We start from the raw sequence: 20,490 nt of genomic DNA, 5'->3' as shown, positions 1-20,490 counted from the left end.
CGAGACGTCAGTGACGCTGCAGTGAAAGCTAGCTACCTCATTGCTAACGAAATCGCAGTGGCTTCAAAACCATTGAGTGAGGGTGAATACATAAAAACATGCATGGTGAAGGCAGCGGAGATCGTGTGCCCTGAAAAGCGACAGGCTTTTGCAAATATCAACCTGACAATAAACACCATCGCAAACAGGAATTCCGATCTTTCAGTGGATTTGGACAGCCAGTTAAAGAACAAAGTAAAGGCTTTTATTGCCGTTTCAGTTGCACTTGATGAAAGCACGGACATTGCAGATATTGCACAATTGGCCATTTTCATCCGCGGAGTTGATGACACATTGACGGTCACCGAAGAGTACGTGGAGATGATGCCAATGTCAGCTACAACGACAGCCGCTGATATTTTCAACGCACTCGTCGGTGCCCTGAACAGGGTCGGCGTGGACTAGTCCAGCGCTGTCAGCCTGGCTACGGATGGTGCACCCTCAATGATTGGGAAAAAAGCAGGTGTTGTGACAAAGTTCCGAGAGAGAGTGCGATCTGCAAATGGAGGATGTGATTTTTGGACTTTTCACTGTATTTTGCACAAGGAGGCTTTGTGTTGCAAGTCATTAAACATGGATCACGTCATGAAAGTGGTCATCCAAACAGTGACTTCATCATATCCAGAGGCCTGAATCACCGTCAGTTTGACAGCCTTCTCAGAGAGAAAGACCACATCTATGGCTTGCCATAACACACTGAGGTAAGGTGGTTAAGCCGAGGTGCAGTTTCAAGTCATTGTGGGAGACGCAACTCGCCGGTGGTGATGCAGCTCACTTCCCCTGTCTGAAACATTTGTGCGCGACCCAACGTGTCGCAGACATGAAGCGGTTCAAAGATAAAATAACGGGACTGTTACAGGAGTTTGAGCAACGATTTTAGATTTTTGGTGAACTGGAGAAAGACTTCAAAGTTTTTTGCTCGCCATTCACCGTGAATCCCTCTGGTCTGCTCGTCAACATCCAACTTGAAATAATTGACTTGCAGTGTGATTCGGATTTAAAGGGCAAATTTGCCACAGCTGGCTTGGACACATTTTAGCAGAACCTCTTGCCAGGTTACCCCAACTTGACAGCCCTCGCTGCAAAGCTGTTGTCCATGTTTGGAACCACATATCTTTGTGAGCAGGTTTTCTCTGTAATGAGCATTAATAAAACAAAGCTACGCTCAAGGCTCACGCACAGCCACTTGAACCACATCCTGAAGTTGGCTGTCACTCAGAATGTGATGCCTGATATTGATGTGCTGGTGAAAGCTAAAAGATGACAGGTATCAGGAGTCAAATAAGCAATGTAACCACACTTAAAGTGCTGCGTTAGACACCTTAATATAGTTCTGTGATCTGTAAAAGAATTCTGTGAATCACTGAGGAAGTGTGTTTGTGTGTTCTTTGTCCTCAGAATTTATAGTACATAGATTTATGATTAATAGTGATGTTATGTTTGCACTATTTTGGATACACTGTCCTCAGGGTCCAGCTCTATGTTTATATATTTTTGTGTTGATTTGCTATTGTTTTTTATTTAATTTGTATATTTAACCTATTCTTAATTTGTGACTATGACTCTTGTTTGTGCAACAGGATTTTATTATTTTTATCTACATTTCTGCTTGAGAAATGACACCCTAATATAGTTCTGTGGTCTGTGATACTGTTCGGGTTCTTTGAATCACTGAGGTATTGTGTGTTGGTGTGTTCTTTGTCCTCAGAATTTAAAAAAAAAAAAAAAAAACTTGTTTTATTATTAATAGTGCTGTTGTGTTTGTCCTATTTTGGACAGTATTAAAACATAGAAAACAATCTGAAGTTGTTGTTTTTAAGATATATACCATGATTTTACCGGTCCAGCCCGCTTGGGAATAGATTTTCCTCCATGTGGCCCCTGAGCTAAAATGAGTCTGACACCCCTGCCTTACAGTGTAAGGCTTACACTACTTTACCCACAATGCTTCTGTTTACATCACCCGGATTACCACCACTGCGCTTGTGCGTTGCAGATAGGAAAACAGCCAGCAGTGCCAAATAAATAAATATATAAATAAACGACGCGTCGACGATTAAAATTAATTGTCAAAATTTGATCATTGTGATTAGTCGACTAATCATGGCAGCCCTACTATAAATACAAAAAAAAGAAATACTTGTAAACATCAGAGAAGGGCACGTTACCCTTTTTTGATGGTCCGTCCTCTGTCCGCGACCTGGGTACCTTTCCGTCCTCGTCCCTCTGTCCTTGTCCATAAAAATATCTCGACAGGTTTTTTCATAGTACAGCGCATAAATAGGTCATAAAATGTAGTGTGAGCTTTATCTAAATCACAAGAATAAACAGAGCCTGCTTAAACTAATATCACACAAACAATTATGTTTTCATATTTTTTTATAACATTTTTGTGGGATTTGGATGAAGCTCAGACGACAGTTCGTGAACAATTTATGCAGAAATGTAAGACATTCGGCAGGATTCACATTCTTTTTCCTCCCACTGTAGCTACATTACAGGAATAGAGGAGGTAGTAGTCAAAGCAGATAGCGTCATTCAGTTTCAGTCCGCAAGCTGAGTGGGTGAAGGTCTCCCTCTTTGACTGTATCTGGAAGCCTTCAAAAGTCATTTATTTGTTTATCTATTTAGAATAGTCGCTAGAAGGGTCTGCATACTGGCTCAATATGCAGAATGCTAATGTGGTATCTTGCTCACACATACTGTACAATAATGAAGATTACAAATTTAAAAATCATGGTTCATTGGCAGCTCGCAAACTGTTTTAACGTTACTACATATTTCTTTTTCCAAACACATCTTCTGGGGTTTTTTTTGTTTGTTTGTTTACTAAATTATAACATGGTGTATTGTGTATTTTTGTGTGAATTAATCTGAAATTGTATCCTGTTAAATTTAAGGACCAGAACAATATTTATCTCATGACAAAAGAGAGGGTGTACTATCTGTTTCACATGACTAAGAATAACCCTTGTATGATGTTTGGGTCTGTGGGACCCACTTTCAGTTCTTATCAAAAGAAAATTGACACAAGGCATATCTGAAACCTTCCCCTCATGGTGATAACACACTGTTATGGGATTTTCAGGGTTTTTTTGATTACATTTTATTAAAAAAAAAAAAAAAAAGAGCAGGATATTAATTCATAAATGTGATCTAACAAGTAAAGGACAAACATTAACAATGTTTGCTGTTCATATGACTTGCAATTGAGATGTAGTAAACATCTGTTGAGTATTTTAACCGAAAATTATGTGATTGTGTTGTTTTGAAAATCCAAAACTCTAGTGGGTCCACCAGATCCATCAATACTGGCTGAGTGACAAAAATACAAAGACCACACAAGGGTGAATTGCATACACACATTGAGCTGTGTACAAAGCTAAATCAGTTGCTCGAATAATTCTACTGCAGTTATTCCCATTCCTAATGTTGCAGAATGTTAAAATAAGATTTATGGCCTTGGTCTTTACTGATACTGAACACTTCACAGAAAAACTGGCATTGATACTAGTCCTCATATGATACAGGACTATCACATTGCAGTGTGCCCCTGCAACCTCTACAAATGCAACGCACGCCTTATGACTTGGAACACACCTGTGTGCACAGTTTGACATGCAGCTACACATACATACAAGGCTTTCTTACTGCCTGTAACGCCACATGGGACAGATGGCCTGTGGCTCAGCAGGGTGACCCACAAACACACTTCCTAATTCCAACATGTGTTTCTGTGTGCATGCTCCCTCTCGTCCAGATGTGAACTGGGGCTCGTCAACCCAGGCTTTGACCTACCATCAGGCTCTGACCCACACTTTGCACCTTAGTGGAGTAGAAGACCACATTAAGAATTTCAGGTATAAAAAACAAGTATGCAGTCATTTACCGGTGGATCATCTTTGTGTAATGGTTAATCAAGTTAACATCTGAAGCTGAATGCTTATTTTACCAGTACAGTTGGAAGTTAATAAGAAGGCCTCAAATAGTGTCTTATGAATGATTAAAGTGGCCTCAGTGTTACTTCTCATGTCCTTTCACTACCTATTCGTAATCCCAAAGAGATTAACATATTTGCTTTGATTGTGCTAATCTGCTTTGAATTGATGTGACATATTCAACATTTCTTTGCAACAAGAAAAACAGTTTGAGACCATTAAAATGTTTGGCGACCATTTATTACCTTGAATGAAGCTTGACGGGAAAAAAAAACATTCGCTAGGTGCGCACACACTTCGAGTATCCGTAGCACAAAGATGGCAGCGAAACATGGCAGCTTCATTTAGGGGAGACGCACCTTATGTAATATAATTAGAGATTACTTCACCTACGATTATATAAAAGTAATTACGTTGTGATAGAGCATATTTTTTGCATATTGTTAAAATGAATAGTGGGTTTTAAAAATGAATGAAAATTGAAAAATCCAACCATTCTACACATTGTCCCCTTAAAGGAGAGCCCTGCAGAGGAAATTCCTTTGCGAGCATCTTGTTCTTTCGGTCACGACCCACAGCTTTTGACCATAGGTGAGGGTAGGGGTGTAGATTGACCAGTAAATTGAGATCTTCGCTTTTCGACTTAACTACCTCTTCACCATGACCGATCGATACAGAGTCTGCATTACTGCAGACGCTGCATCGATCCACCTGTCAATCTCCCGGTCATTCCTCCCCTCACTCGTGAAGACCCCAAGATACTTGAACCCCCCCGACTTGGGATCTCATCCCCAATCTGGAGTGGGCCCTCCACCCTTTTCCGACTGAGGATCATGGTCTCAGATTTTGGAGGTACTGATTTTCATTCCAGCCACACTCAGCTGCGAACCGCTCCAGCGAGAGTTGAACTTTAAGAAGCCAACAGTACCACTTAACCTTCAAAAGAAGAGATGTAAAATGGAGACCACCAAACTGAACACTCTCAATTCTTTGGCTGCCTTTGGCCTGGAAATTCTGTCCATAAAGGTTATGAACCGAATCGTGACAAAGGGCAGCCTTGGCGGAGTCCAACCCTCACTGGAAATGAATCTGATTTACTGCCGGAAATGTAGACCAAACTCGTGACTCCGGTGGTACAGGGACCGAACAGCCTATATTAGGGGATCCGATTATCCATGCTCACAGAGCACCCCCCACAAGATCCCCCGGGGTACACCTTCTCCAAGTCCACAAAACACATAGACTGGTTGGGCGAACTCACTTGCACCCTCAAGGACCCTCCCAAACAGCTGGTCCACTGTTTCACGGCCGGAACAAAAACTACACTGCTGCTCCTGAATCTGAGATTGGACTCTCCGATGAACTGTCCTCTCCAGCACCCCTGAATAGATCTTACCAGAAAGTCTGAGAAGTGTGATCTCTCTGCTTTTGGAACACACCCTACGGTCCACCTTCTTAAAGTGGAAGTCAACCCAAACATGTTTTTTCCAGAATATGTTATATGCAGGCCCACTAGTCTAAACATGGCATTCTGATTAATATTGTGTTTGTGCAATATCACAAATCACGGCTCACCTGTTTTCTGAAGCTGAGCCAGGATTGGTCGTTATCTGAGCCCTGAGCAACTTCGATGTCATCATAAGTCGACAGACGTGACAAAATGGCCGCCCCCTGAGATGGCTAAAAGTGGATGGATTTCTCATATTCAAGAAACGCAATATTAATCAGAATGCCATCTTTCACCTAGTGGGCCTGCATAGAACATATTCTGGAAAAAAATGTTTGGGCTAATTTCCACTTTAAAATTTAAAATGGGCGACCACCGGGTCTTCCAATCCAGAGAAATTGTCCCTTTAGGAACTCCGGGCGGATCACATCCACCACCGGTGCATTGCCACCGAGGATCTTTTTAACCACCTCTGTGACTTGAGCTCCACAGTTAGTCTAACCTACCTCAGAGTCCCCAGGCTCTGCTTCCTCAAAGGAAGGTGTTTTGGTGGAATTGAGGAGGTCTTCGAAGTATTCTCCCCACTGACTCACAATGTCCCGAGTCGAGGTCAGTAGCGCCCCATCTCCACTATACCCAGTCTTAATGGCGCACTGCTTCCCCCTCTTGAGACCCCAGTTCGTGGACCAGAAGTTCCTCGAAAGCCATCCGGAAGTCGTTTTCCATGGCCTCGCCAAACTATTCAGATTCCAAATTTTCCTCGGTGACCGCCAAAGCTGCATTCCACTTGGCAAGCTGGTACCCATCAGCAGCCTCCGGAGTGCCACAGGCCAAAAAGACCCAATAGGACTCCTCCTTCAGATTGGCGGCATCCCTTACTGCAGGTGTTCGGCTGCCTCAACAACGAAGGTGCAGAAATTGGTCCACTTAGACTCAGTGTCCCCCACCTTCCCCAGGAGATGTGAGAAGTTCTGCCAGAGGTGGGAGTTGAAATTCCTTCTGACATGGGATTCTGCTAGACGTTCCCAGCAAACCGTCACAATACGTTTGGGTCTGCCAGGTCGGACCGGCATCTTACCAACACACCACCAGGTGATAATCAGTCGACAGCTCTGCACCATCTTCAACCAAGTGTCCAAAACATGCAGCCGCAAATCTGATGACAATCACAAATGCGATCACCGAACTGTGGCCTAGGGTGTCCTGGTGCCAAGTCCACATATGGGAGACCCTTAAGTTTGAACATGTTTGTTATGGACAATCCGTGATGAGCACAGAATTCCAGTAACAGAACACCACTCAGGTTTTGATCAGTTCCTCCAAACCACGCCCTTCCAGGTCTTACTATCATTGCCCACGTAAGCACTGAAATCCCTCAGCGTAACGAGGGAGTCCCTTGGGGGAGCGCTCTACAACACACCCTCCAAGGTACTCTGAGTTGCTGTTTGGTGCGTAGGCACATACAACAGTCAGGCTACCCTCTTGCTCTCCGGGGTGAACCCCAACATATATGCGCTAAGCAAGGGGGGCAAGAAGTATATCCACACCTGTTTTGCGCCTCTCACCGTGGGCATCTCCATAATGGAAAGAGTCCAACCCCTCTTTAGAGGACTTGTACAAGAGCCCAACCTGTGTGTTGAGACTATGTCTAGTCCTAACTTCTCTGCCTCGCACACCAGCTCGGGCTCCTTACCAGCCTGTGCAGTAACATTCCATGTCTTTAGAGCTAGCTTCTGTAGCCAGGGATCGGACCACAAAGGTCCCCCGCCTTTGGCCGCTACCCAGCTCACAAGGCCGACCTGACCCACATGGCCCCTCACACAGGTGGTGAACCTATGGGAAGAGGTACGCACGTTGTCTTTTTGGGCTGTGCCCGGCCTCGCCTCATGGATGCAGACCCAGACACCAGGTGCTCGCCAACGAGCCCCACCTCCAGGCCTGGATCTAGAGGGGGGCAAGGAAAAACAAAGTCCATTTATATTTAACATCATTAGGCGTCATATGAACCGTGCTTTGTCTGGTCACTCACCTAGGACCCGTTAGTCACTTAGCTTCTAGGATCATTGGGACACACAAAGCCCTCCACCACAGTAAGTTGATGGCTCACGGATGGCAAGACTAGACCACAATAAAATGAAAACCTTTTTTTTTAAACAATGATGTACATTTTTGCTTATTATTGTAGACCCCAGTGTCTGGTGATGACTGGTTACCCTAACTCCCGCCCAGCTCTATTGGACCTGGTCCACAGCTTTACCAAGAATGTGGGTCTCATGATGTGTGGTCATGTTCGCACGGTGAGCAAATTCTTCCTTATGGCATAATATTTTCTACAAATAGTAGTACCTAATTATATTTTTGTGATGCATTTGCAACAGTAATGGGTACACCTCACCCCTATAAAGATAAACATTTGAAAATGCATTTGCCTCTGTCAGCATTTTTCAGATTAACAGTAATTAAAGGGATGTGACACTGCTATGTCATTTATGGAAATAATTTTGAGCAATAAACAGTCCATTGAATTATTTGTTATTATTATTTGACTGTGCACCACATGTATCTTTGCCACTTCACAGGGTTATAGAAGGCCGAACTTTAAAGATTTGGCAACAGACCAGTCCCGGTATCAGCGTTGGCTGCTGAAGAATGAAACAAAGGCTTTCTATACGCCAGTGTTTGCAGAAGACATGAGGCAGGGAAGCCAGTACCTCCTTCAGGTAGGAAGACGTGGCCACTAAATTACCCAGGAACAAACCATTGAAGTGAGGTTAGTCAGATGTAGCTTTACAAAGGCGGATATCCAGCAATTAAGTGAGTCCTAAACTTTTATCAAAAGCTAATGCTTATAAATGGCATCTCTTCATAAGATGTAAAATGTTTTTGTGTGTAGTAGTTCAGTTACAAGCAGTTTAAAATTTATTACATTTCCAAAGTTATCTCTTATTAATTAAGGGCTTGCGGCATACATGTTCGATTCAATATATTTTCAAACTTGAAGTGTCAGTGATTGTGGGTAGTTAGGATAAATGATTGCAGGCAACTTGAACAACATTAACACCGTAATCAGGGTTGGCGCTCAGTCATAAAATGGTTTAGCCAACGGGGCTAAACAGTATAAAAATCTTGTAGCCACACTTGAAGGTAGTTAGCGACGACATCACATGTTCATGTTGTGGCAATGCCGCCTGTTTCGCCACTATTTTGCTACGTGTAACGGAGCGTGCAGTCACCTATAAACATAACATCAACCTTGGGAAACTTAATTGTTATTTGTAGATGCATGCATATTGCTGTCAAACATCTCCCCCCCCCCCCCCCCCCCCCAAACAAAAAAAGTCATATGGGCAGTGTGCGCACGCGCGGGTTGGTGGGGTGAGGCTTTCGTGGTAGGGACGCAGTTATGCGCTCCCAGCCTTAATGGGTTAATAGAGGTTTTAGTCTTGTCTAGTCTAGTTTCCGACTAGTGAAAACTGTGCATTGATGACAATATATTCTTTTAGTTTTTCTTTAAGGTGAAGTCAACCAAACGTATTTTTTTCCAGAATATGTTCTATGCAGGCCCACTAGTTGATTAATATTGCATTTGTGGATTATAAATTACGCAGCAAAATGTATGCACTTTTAGCCATCTCATGGGGCGGCCATTTTGTCACTTCTGTCGACTGAGATGACATCAAAGTTGCTCAAGGCTCAGATAACAACCAATCACGGCTGACCTGTTTTCTGAATCTGAGCCATGATTGGTCGTTATCTGAGCCCTGAGCAACTTCGAGGACATATTCAGTTGACAGAAGTGACAAAATGGCTGGCCCCTGAGCTAGCCAAAAACGGGTGGATTTCTCATTCCACAAACGCAATATTAACTAGAATACCGTGTTTAGACTAGTGGGCCTGCATAGAACATATTCTGTAAAAAAAAAAAAAAAAAAAAAAACATGTTTGGGGTGACTCTCACTTTAATAAAATGAACACTAGTGACAGTGTATTTAAGGCAACTTATAATATCGGTCTAATTTTGCTGAAATCAGAACCATAAATGTGATGTCGATTCACCCCCGGCACCCCAATACAGGTCCGATGATTAACTATATCGTGTATGTAATTGTGTATCACTTTGTATAATTTTCATATTCAGTCAAAAAGGTTCAGTCAAGGAAAGGTTAAACTTTTTTGGGGGTTCATTTAAAAAGGCAAGTTTGACACCTGCCCCTACATAAAATAGCACTGACTAGTGTGCTCCAGGGATGAACCTTGTGCACTGAAATGGTAGACCACTTTATAGGATGCTATTTTTGTTGATTTTTTTTTTTTTTTTAACTAGATATTTCTTCCCACTTCAGGCTGCAGGGTTGGGCCGTCTAAAGCCCAACACTCTTGTGCTTGGCTTCAAAAATGATTGGAGAGATGGTGACATGATGAATGTGGAGACATACATCAGTATGATCCAGTAAGATTTAGGCATTTTACTCATCATATAAATAATAATCTTTCACCCAAGCAGGCAAAAATGTGTTCAATTGTGTGTGATCTTAATGTATCCTTCAACAATTATTTTTTTATCTTAAAAATTACATTAAAACTTTCCATATTTCATTCTCCTAATTGATTTGAGATTGGCTACTTGATTGCCTGTTTTATTTTTATCCCTCTCTCAGTGATTCCTTCGACTTTCAGTATGGTGCTGTTATTTTGAGATTGAAAGAGGGATTGGATGTGTCGCATATTCATGGCCAAGGTATGAGATTGTTACAAATTGTTTTTGTTCACACTTCACAACACAAAGCTATGCCTCTGGTCACACCCACCGCATCTGAGAGTTGAGAAAACCTCTTGAGTTGTCATCATTTTGAAGCCTGATTTCATACAGTGGTACCTCTACTTACAAAATTACCGTATTTTCCGGATTATAAAACGTGACTTTTTTCCTAGGTTTTGAGCCGTGCGGCTTATAGTCCGGCGCGGCTATTCTGTGGCTTTTTCTTCCACCGCTCAGGGCGCTCTAACCGGAATGACTGTACAATTCAATACAATACATTTCCCATTAACTGGATGTGACTGCAGGTGGAGGAGTTCAACAGGCAAGGGCGCTATGCACTAGGCTATTGCATTAGGTGCTATAATGCTTTGATTTTATGTTTTCCTAGAGGTCCCTGAAGTGCACATGAATGCGATTGGTGTTTCGATGTGAAATGCACTGTTAGGAAAGAATCTGCTCAGGTACATACATGTACATTTACAGTTCATAATCGTTCTGTAAATGCAGTAAATATAAATGTTTTCAACATAGATAGGTGCGGCTTATATAAAGGTGAGTCTTATTTAGGTTTTTTACCAAAATTAAATATAAAAAAAAATAGAGTCGGTGCGGCTTATAAAGCGGTGCGGCTTATAGCCCGGAAAATACGGCAATTGGTTCTTGAAGAAATTTCTTAAGTCAAAAATTTTGTAAGTAGAGACACGTTTTCCATGTAAATGCCATAATACGTTCCAAGACCCCCAATATTCAGACATAAATGTTTTATAAAGCATAAAAATGCAACAAATACATGTTACAATTAGATTATTGCACAATAAATGAGAGTTGTTCATAATGTGAAAAAACAAAGAATAGAGTAATGAATAAAAATGATGGTTGTTTACCTTTTAATTGCTGTCGTCATTGCTTTTTGCCCTCTTCGGTTCATGTTCTCTCTCAGAAGTGTTTTTTGCCTGGCGTTTTGTAAAGAACTGATTTAATAATGTGGCGACTGTCGATACATTACGGTCACCTTTTCATACTTTTCTATTATCTCTTGCTTTGTTTGTATGGACAAACAAAAAAAAACATTTTCTACTTTTTTTCTTTTCCTCGTTTCTAATTCACGTAAAACTATCGGAACACCTCATGGCCCGAGGGGCGACTGACGAGGACGCTGCATAGACATATCTATCACATATCTATCTATCTACCTGTCTATCTGCATACATAGACACATACGGTAGAGGTCCCTCTTAGCCAATGGGATGCCAGGAAGATGCTAGGCTAGCCAATGGCAGAGCAGCTATGAGTATATTGCGTTCAGGAAACTCCGGAGCTGCGAGTGGCAGCCCATACTGTATTTTTACCTTTCGTATCTTGAATATTTTCCTGTTGAGGCGTTTCGTAACTTGAAAATTTTGGATGAAGAGACGTTCGTAAGTAGAGGTACCACTGTACTTTGAAATTATTATTCTTTTTTTTCATTATTTACAATCCATATTTGGCGGGCTTGTTCACACTCATCTCTGTGTTAATTTTATCAGACATTTTCACTTTACAGTGAATTTAAATCCATTTAACGTCTTTTAACTCCGTTTCTTACAGACGATTTGCTATCATCCCAAGAGAAGTCGTCTGGGATGAAAGATGTGATTGTGTCCATTGACACCAGCAAAGACTCTGATGTGGATTCATCCAAGCCATCTTCCAAAGCTACAAGCCTCCAAAACAGTCCAGCTATACAAAAAGGTAAGAGAATTCATGGAAATGTGACTGCACTTGTTCGTACTATTTTCTGAAGGACTTGTTCTGGTTTACTAAGTGTGGTGATGTCTTGTTTAGTTTATGGACTAATTTAAAACTCTTATAGGAAATGGTTTTCGTTTCATTTTAATTTATTCATTGAATATGAGTGAAACTGGTCACCAGGTCTTTACCAGTTTTGCTAATACTGTGACAATAGCCTTTGTGGGAAGGGCCCTAGCCAATGTGGCACCCTTGTCACCCCCCCTCCATCGAAGATTTACATACACATACAGAAGTTTAATTGTTAACATCACCTTTAAAAAGATAACACTTTTTGTTTTTATTGAACATTTTTTTCTTTTCTTTGTCACTGTTTCATTACTGTCATACAAATTATGCAAGTGACTTGCTGTTGTGACATCTATTTGCTCAAACCAAAAGAACCAACAGCTTAACATCTTTCTCCCATTTTACCTTCACTCTCTTTTTTTTTTTTTTCTTCCCTCTGCAGTGGATAATTTTCGTAATTTGGACAGGTTCACACAGTTCTCTGGGGTCAATATATTTGCCGTTTATCCCACATTCATTTGAATATAAATACAGTATATTGACGGTGAATTTTAACCAAGTTAAGTAAGTTAGAATCTGCCTATATCGCCGAATGGGTCATCCATCTGCAGCATGGGTACCCTTTCGTCGTCTGTCATTCGCCTCTTTTTTTGGGGGGGGTGGAGGGGGGTAAAAATAGTACCCACCTATAGGCCGGTCCGCCTCTGATTTTAAACAGGCTTCCGTCAGCGATTCTGACTGCAAACTTCCGACTATGCTTCGTCCGTCTATTTTCAAATTTTTCCCGGAATTTGTCAACCATCAGCAAAACGGCCGTCTGTCATAGGCGGATCAACGCACCGGTCTGTCATATAGATGGAATGCCCAGCTCTGCCTTTTCACACATCGTCTTTGGCTAGGTTCACATGCAGGCAAATGTGACTCAGATCAGATTTATTTTTTTGCCCATATGCGAACTCTATCTGATTTTTTTCTTCATTTTTTTTATGACAGTCTGAACGGTTCAAATGTGACCTAGGCCACTTTCATATGTGGTCCTAGATCGGATAGGTATCAGATTTTTTGCAATGCGACCGCAGTCTGAACCACCACGTCGCATATATCCGACATTGACATCATCCGGAGCCTAAAGTGTGCTCTGCGTGGGCAGAGGTAGAGTGCTGCGAGCTGGGAGGATCTGCTAATTGTTTTGAGTAACAGTGTTGATTTTAAATTTGACTAGTTTAATCCCAAATGAAACATGAACCATAAAGTGGACATTTATGGTGATGATAGTAATTCAGCCACGATCGGTTGATTTTTTTTTTTTTTTGGATTATTTATTTTATTAATTTTTTTCCGTGCGGCAATGACATGACGTTATCTTTAGTGACTTCTCGATGAAATAAGATCAAAAAGCCTCGCCTCATTATTACCCCCAAATACTGTATTTCTACCTGCTACCTAATCGCTCCACCGTAGAAATGCCCCGACACGCTGGACCACGGTTACTTCCGTAAAAACTACATCTTGAGTGACGTTGTCTCTTCTCCTGCTCATACGGGTCACTTTGGCGATGCACATTTTCACACATCATTTATAATGTTATGTGAATGTAATGTGTAATGTGACAAAATTTGATTTTACCAAAAATCTGAATTGAGCATTTTGTCTTGCGGTGTGAACTTAGCCTTTGCCATTAATTTGTAGCATTTAGCATTGTGCTAGTTTATTCGTAGCTGTGGTCAGTTTCTGTTGTTTGTTGTCGTTTTTCTGACTCTGCGGGTGAGGGGTTTTTGGTAAAAATTTATGGGGTTGGCTATACAAGAATAAGGATAAGAAGGCCTTTATTGATCCCACAGTGGGGAAATTTTCATAGTTACAACAGCAAAGATGTAGCTTCATCGTTACAGCAGCAAAGATATATAAATCCACTGTAGCTAAGGTGGCTCGTAGATCACCGTCAATCATAAAGTGATTTAGTATACAGTAGGGCTGTGCAATTAAAGTGACACTTGGGTGAGCTTAACATTGGCACTTATATAATAGGTTTGCATGTGAAAATGACATTAGTGTTAAAATGCCCACCTCAAAAGACTCTGTAGTAATTTAAGGTATTTTTTTGTGATTAGGTTTACGACAAATTTCCCCGCCCCAAAAAGGGGCGTGGCTTATGTTAAGTTTTCGGTCTCAGCGGTTTACGTCACGCAAGGAAGGCATGCTTGGTAATATTGCTCGGTTTGTCAGTTCTGTTGTCTAAAACGGTGACCGACCGCCACCAAAATCCAAATGCACATTACTACTCTTGTCCACTTCAACCTGTGAAAGTATAAAAGTGTTCTGCACAATAATTTGGATTTATTGACATAAAACGTGATCTCATCATGATCACCTCCACAAAATCAAAAAAACTGGTGCGATTGCTCCTCGACTTTCACAAGCTGAAGTGGACAAGAGCATGAATGCGCACACGAACCCCGACTAGTTATATTTCGGACATTTAGCTAGGCTAAACTCGTTTCCCTCCTAAAGGTAGGATTGGGATGGCTAATAGCAGCAATTAGCTTCAGGCCGTTAAAACAAAAGGCGTTAGCACAACAACATTAGCTCCTTACTGTCAGCCCAGCGTGTGGAGGTGAAGATGAGCCTGTGTCTTCATGTCGCCTCGCAAGCAGTCGCGTGCTGTGTCTCTGCTTGCTTGCTTGCAGCCGCGACCTACCTGAGTGAAGCGGCGTGAGAGTGACGAAAGCCCTCATCGAACAGCAAACAAAAAGTTTCGGCGAGGCTGACTGCACAGACGAATGTGGACGCATTGGAACGTGCCATTTTGGCTGTTACCTTCCAAATTGGACGGCGCGTTCTAAGTCGAAAAACTGGGTCCATTCCTCATCCAAATAAATGTGCACGTCTACTCATTCCCACTTCAGTCTCTGTAAATATCCTGACTGGTGTTTAATGCATCGCCCGTTCTAACCGTGATCAGCAAAGAAGCAGTGGGGTTTTTTTTGTGTATTTTTTTTTTTAGGCAAAGAAGCAGTATGCGCTTGTCCAAGCCTAAATCTATGTAGCTCTACTGACTTCCACATTTCCTCATTCTCATATAAATCAGCCACGCAGAGGTTAATCCTTTTGATATGTTGAAGTGGGCATTAGTAGAGATACATTTTGGTGCCAATTGATCGCCGTTTTTGGACGTTATAAGCACTAAAATTACAATGATTTCCAATGGAGAGTTTGGAATCGGTTCCTCGCGTGACTCCGGCCGAACATGGATAGAACGCTAGGGGGCGCGGCCATTCTGCCTATTAACAATGGGCGTTATTCATGGAGTTACTTATTTACTAATTTCTCCACAATGAATGGATAAAAGAGATAATGGCAACTCTTTTCATTTTCCTGATCAAAAAATATATAAAATGAACTTGTTAGTGAATACATGGCCATCCCGGCCCCACCGTCCCTTTAATCGAAATTCAATTACGATTTCGATTGTTACACTCCACGATTACAAAATTGGCATAATCGTAAAAAAATGATTATTAATACTAATTTTGAGTTGTTTTGAGGCATGCACACACGAGTTACTCCGCCGCCTCGCCCTCTCTAAGCTAGCCAGCCAGCCAGCCCGTACCCCGCAAGTCACACTGCACATGCTCCTACTCGTTTTAACAGAGTAACAGACCTAAAAATGGCACAAGACCCGCCACAGGAACGACTTGTAAACAAGCAAGGCAAAGCAAGTCGAAATTGCTTATTTGGTTACATTTTGGGTTTGCCGTGGAAGACGGCGAGCAAAGACGTATAAAGTGCAAGTTGTCTCTGCATCACAATAAATCTATTCAACCATCGTTTGGTTTTCTTATGATACACCAGAGTAAGAAAACACTGAGTTAGATTTGGCGTTGTCCACAACGCAAATCTCAGCCGTTGAAACACTGCACGCTGCAACCCCCATCTATCAACATCGGAGAGACACAAAAGGATAACAGAATCTATTTAATAATTAATTTAATAAATGTTGTTGGGTCCAAAACGAACTTAAATTATTATAGCGTTTCAAAGAATTTTTTACATGCTTAAACCTGTTCTTGTTTTGTAGCAAAACAAAAAATAATCATTTGAATAATCGTGATTTCAATTACTACCAAAATAATCGTGATTAATATTTTTTTCATAATCAAGCAGCCCTAGTGTCCGGGCTCTCCCTTAGAGATTGGGTGAGAAGTTCGGCCATCCGGAAGGGACTCAGAGTTGAGCCGCTGCTCCTCCGCGTTGAGAGGAGCCAATTGAGGTGGCTCGGGCATCTGATTAGATTGCCTCCTGGACGCCTCCCTGGTGAGGTGTTCCGGGCATGTCCCACCTGCAGTAGACCCCGAGGACGACTCAGGACACGCTGGAGAGACTATGTCTCCCGGCTTGCCTGGGAACGCCTTGGGATCCCTCCGGAAGAGCTGGAAGACGTGGCTGGAGAGAGGGAAGTCTGGGCTTCCCTGCTAAAGCTGCTGCCTCAGCGACCCGACCTTGGATAAGCGGCAGATAATGGATGGATCTTCATTTGAAGAAAATCGCAAATCAAATCCTAATCGCAATATCTGTCAAAAAAAATCGCAATATCTGTCAAAAAAAATTGCAATACAGTTTCTTTCCTAAAATCGTTCAGCCCTACAGCACGGTGATGTTTTTCTCAGCCAGGAACTACCGGATGCACAGGACATTGTGAGCAGGCACAATGTCATGGTGTAGGAACCACAAGTTTTCTTGCCACAACTCTGTCCTCTTCTCATGCACCGAGCAAAGCAAACGTTGCAGGATCTCCTCGTAGACGTGCTGATTGATCATCTGGCCATCACTGAAGGGAAAAACTTATAGTTTGTAGTATGAAATGCTGTATATCTTTTGTGACACCAGTTCCGGAACTTTCTGACACACTTTGTAGTGTCATCTGTGTTGTTTTAAAAAAAAAAAACAACTACCGTATTTTCCGGACTATACGTCGCTCTGGAGTACAAGTCGCACCAGCCATAAAACGCATAACACAGAAGAAAAAAACACATCGCACTGGAGTATAAGTCGCCCCCCCGCTCCACCAGCTCCTAGGAATCCAAGTTGTCTCTGTCGCATAACGCAAATAAATGTGTCCATTTAAAGCAAATTAATAAAATTGTGCGCTTAGTACACATCATTCCCACAGAGTTACGATGGTAACATTTAGTTAACATCCACACGTAGCATTACAAGAAAGTTACATTAAGATTTAAACTCACCAATACGGTCGTAGATCGATTAAATAAATCTTAGTAAATCTCCGACCATGTAGAATCAATCAATCACATTTTATTTATATAGCTTATATAAGTTATATAATATATAACTTTTCATACATAAAAATGCAACTCAAAGTGCTGTAAAACATCCAAAGCAAAACATTAAAAAAAAATCTGTTCAAGCCCTCCCTCCCAACAAACCCAAGACAGATATCCACTAGTACATCAGCACTCACTCATACACACCCACACAAAGTGCACAACCTGATAAAACGTGTTAAAAAGACATGACAAGGCACAGAGAAACCATATGAGAAAAGGGTACCCAAGGGGAGCTCCCCGCGCCGAGGGGAATGACAGCCCACGGCCACAGGGGCGCCACCACCACAGAGACCCCAGCCTTGATTAGACAGGCGGACCCCACACAAAGTGTAGAGGCCGCCGGCCACCCAGACCCAAGGAGTCCCTGCGATGACAGGCCCCGTGGGAAGGGCAGCCACCCCTCCCTCAACGCGTAGGCCCCCCCCATGAGGAAACACTGGAGCTAAAAGCTGACAACGGCAGAGAGCAACAAAACTAAAAGACAGAACAGTAGTATAGTCCAAGAATTAAAATCAGTAAGATAAGATAAAAATAATCTTCAATCAAAAGAAAACATAAATTATTTAAAAGTTGTTCAAAGCCAAACTAAAAAGGTGTGTCTTGAGCTTCCTTTTAAAAATATCAACAGTCTCTGCAGACCTGATGTCCTATGGCAGGCTATTCCAAAGGTGAGGACCAAAATGGCTGAATGCAGCCTCGCCATGCATTTTGGTCCTCACCCTTGGAATAAATAAAAGGCCGACGCCAGAGGACCTCAGGATCCGCGAGGGTTGGTATGATAAAAGCAAATCAGAATGTTTCCGAGTCTCCAAAAGTATTTTTGTATTCGGTCGTAATTATCTGTTCTTTCCTCCGCTCTCGTGCGTGCGTGTGAGGCTGGCTGATGATGCAAGACCATAGCCAGGCACGGCGCCTTTTAAAGGAACAGTACACTATTTTGTATAGATGGATTGATAGACAGTCAAATTGTCTTATCATACTATTTTAATTACTTATTTAACAGAATATTAGATTTTAACCGTTCAAATTATTCATGCATTTTAATAGCTTTTAGGATTGATCTTTGACTCTTTATGTGGGTTAAAATAACATGTGAAATGATATACAGGTAATAATGTGTTAATAATTTCACACATAAGTCGCTCCAGAGTATAAGCCCCCCCGCCCCCCCCCCCCCCCCCCCCCCCCCCGGCCAAACTATGAAAAAAAACATGACTTGTAGTCCGGAAAATACGGTATTTAAATACGACAAAATAGAACTTTGCTGTCTCTTTCTTCCTATTACACAGGTTTGCCTCTTTCCTCTCTCCCCTCTAATACAGTGAATATACGAGGGACAGTCGAAAATTGAGTTCAGTTTAATTTAACCTACTAAAAGATTTAATTTTTCCGAAAATGTTCATGGTTTGTTTTAAAATGTATTGCCTGACCTCTTCCAGTGCACCATTTTTGAAATGTCATGAATGTCCATCAGAAGCAGAGAGCTGTCATTGAATTTCTCGTTTGCTTCTCTTGCTATACCCTTGAGAAACGTTTCCTAACCTTTTGTGATGCTCAAGCAGCTCTAAACAAAATTCTAAAAGGGCCTCTTTGTGCACAGCTTTGAGTTGTGTGAGAACCCACCTGCTTGTTCCTACATTAAAATGAACCCCGACTGTAATGACGTTTGCTCAATGTGAAATATTTAGTTGTTTGTAACATAACTATAAGATACAACTTTCCAAACTAATTTCCAGTTTAATATGTTACATTTTGCAACCTTTTGCAAATGTTTAGTGATGGTTCCCCTTCCAAAGCAAGAAATTCAATCACGGCTCTCTGCTTCTGAGCAGAGCCAACAATGAGGGTCTTTCCAAAATGGCTGGCAAGAAGAGGACAGTCTCTCTCTCTCTCTCCCCATCTCTCTCTCTCTTGCACTCTCTCTCCCTCTCTCTGTCTGTCTCTCTCTCTGTCTCTGTCCCTCTCTCTCCCCCTCTCACTCTCCCTCCCACTTGTAACTTAGGACTTGATTTTGACATTCACGTAAGTGACTTTTTTTCTGCAAAATATTGTAGGTAAATATAACCTTATATGCTATGTTGGTACACACAGTGGGACTGGGCTTGATGTTCTATTTATACATTTTGAAAATTACTGATGTGTACCTGAGCATGAGTGCTGGTTGAAGAGACAATCTCAGATGAACACTAAAATGTGACATAAAAGGACGCGTTGTAATGTCATGTAGGTGTCTTCTGACATATTATTTACATCATTTTGATACCTTTTAGGTCCAAATAAATGTTTTAATGATTTTATTACATCCTGAGTCATAAAAATGTATATGAATAATTATATTTTATTTACATGTTTTCATTGTTTATTGAAGTCTATGAGACAATTTGGGTCTTCAGTCATAGCAGCTGTTATGGCAATCGAATCATCTTTGCAAATAAGTTAAAATGTTCTCTCCTTCTGTCTTACATTTCCCAGATGATGAAGATGATGGCAAAGCTACATCCCAGCCCCTGTTGAAAAAAGGCAGGATATTGGCCTTATGTTTTTCTTTCGCAGCATAATGCTTTCTTATCTATACTTTTCTTCTCTTTTCCTTCCTTTGTACTAAACAAACTTTTTCCTTCAAGTACCTTTTTAAAATTACCATTAGTTAAACTGCTCCAGTGGTGCCTTGACTTAACATTTGAATGTTTTCCGTGATCAAGCACGTAACTCCACCCTTTATCCGAACCAATTATCCTCACGAGTGTTGCGGGCATGCTGGAGCCTATCCCAGTTGTCTTCGGGCAGTAGGAGGGGTATACCCTGAATCGGTTGCCAGCCCCAATCATAGAGCACACACACAGACAAACAATCATTCACACTAGGGCTGCACGATGTTAGAAAAAAAATGACAATTCGATTTTTGGGGGCGTTGCGATATATTGCGATGTTAAAATTAGAATTTTCACCAGATGACTTGAATAGATTTGTTTGGGAATAATTTGGTTAACTCACCATGACTTCATTGTATTCATATAATATCGTTTTATCCAGACTAAGGGGGTTCATCTGTGAATGATGATTGATGTATATAAAAGGGATCAGAGCGGTCTTGTCTCTGTAACATAATAGATTATTTAACATTGTATTTCACACTTCAATGTAAACAGCTGCAAAATATTAAAC

At 41.6% G+C, this 20,490-nt stretch overlaps 1 protein-coding gene across 2 annotated transcripts in view; it reads left to right on the top strand.

The window, feature by feature from the left end:
* The window catches only part of slc12a2 (solute carrier family 12 member 2), a 108,293-nt gene that overhangs the window by 69,602 nt on the left and 18,201 nt on the right, over positions 1 to 20,490 (top strand). Inside the window, exons 15-21 of one of the 2 annotated variants that reach the window (XM_086054472.1) lie at positions 3,800 to 3,899; positions 7,610 to 7,721; positions 8,004 to 8,144; positions 9,768 to 9,874; positions 10,083 to 10,162; positions 11,771 to 11,914; positions 19,798 to 19,845. In XM_086054472.1, the coding sequence (XP_085910598.1) occupies positions 3,800 to 3,899; positions 7,610 to 7,721; positions 8,004 to 8,144; positions 9,768 to 9,874; positions 10,083 to 10,162; positions 11,771 to 11,914; positions 19,798 to 19,845 (732 nt within the window). The remainder of the gene's footprint in view (positions 1 to 3,799; positions 3,900 to 7,609; positions 7,722 to 8,003; positions 8,145 to 9,767; positions 9,875 to 10,082; positions 10,163 to 11,770; positions 11,915 to 19,797; positions 19,846 to 20,490) is intronic. The other variant, XM_086054473.1, reaches the window with a different exon arrangement.

Source organism: Filicampus tigris, chromosome 15, assembly GCF_054856515.1.
Source record: "Filicampus tigris isolate MCC_2025a chromosome 15, RoL_Ftig_1.0, whole genome shotgun sequence".
Taxonomy (NCBI): Eukaryota; Metazoa; Chordata; class Actinopteri; order Syngnathiformes; family Syngnathidae; genus Filicampus; species Filicampus tigris.
This window is presented reverse-complemented; position numbering and strand designations above follow the sequence as displayed.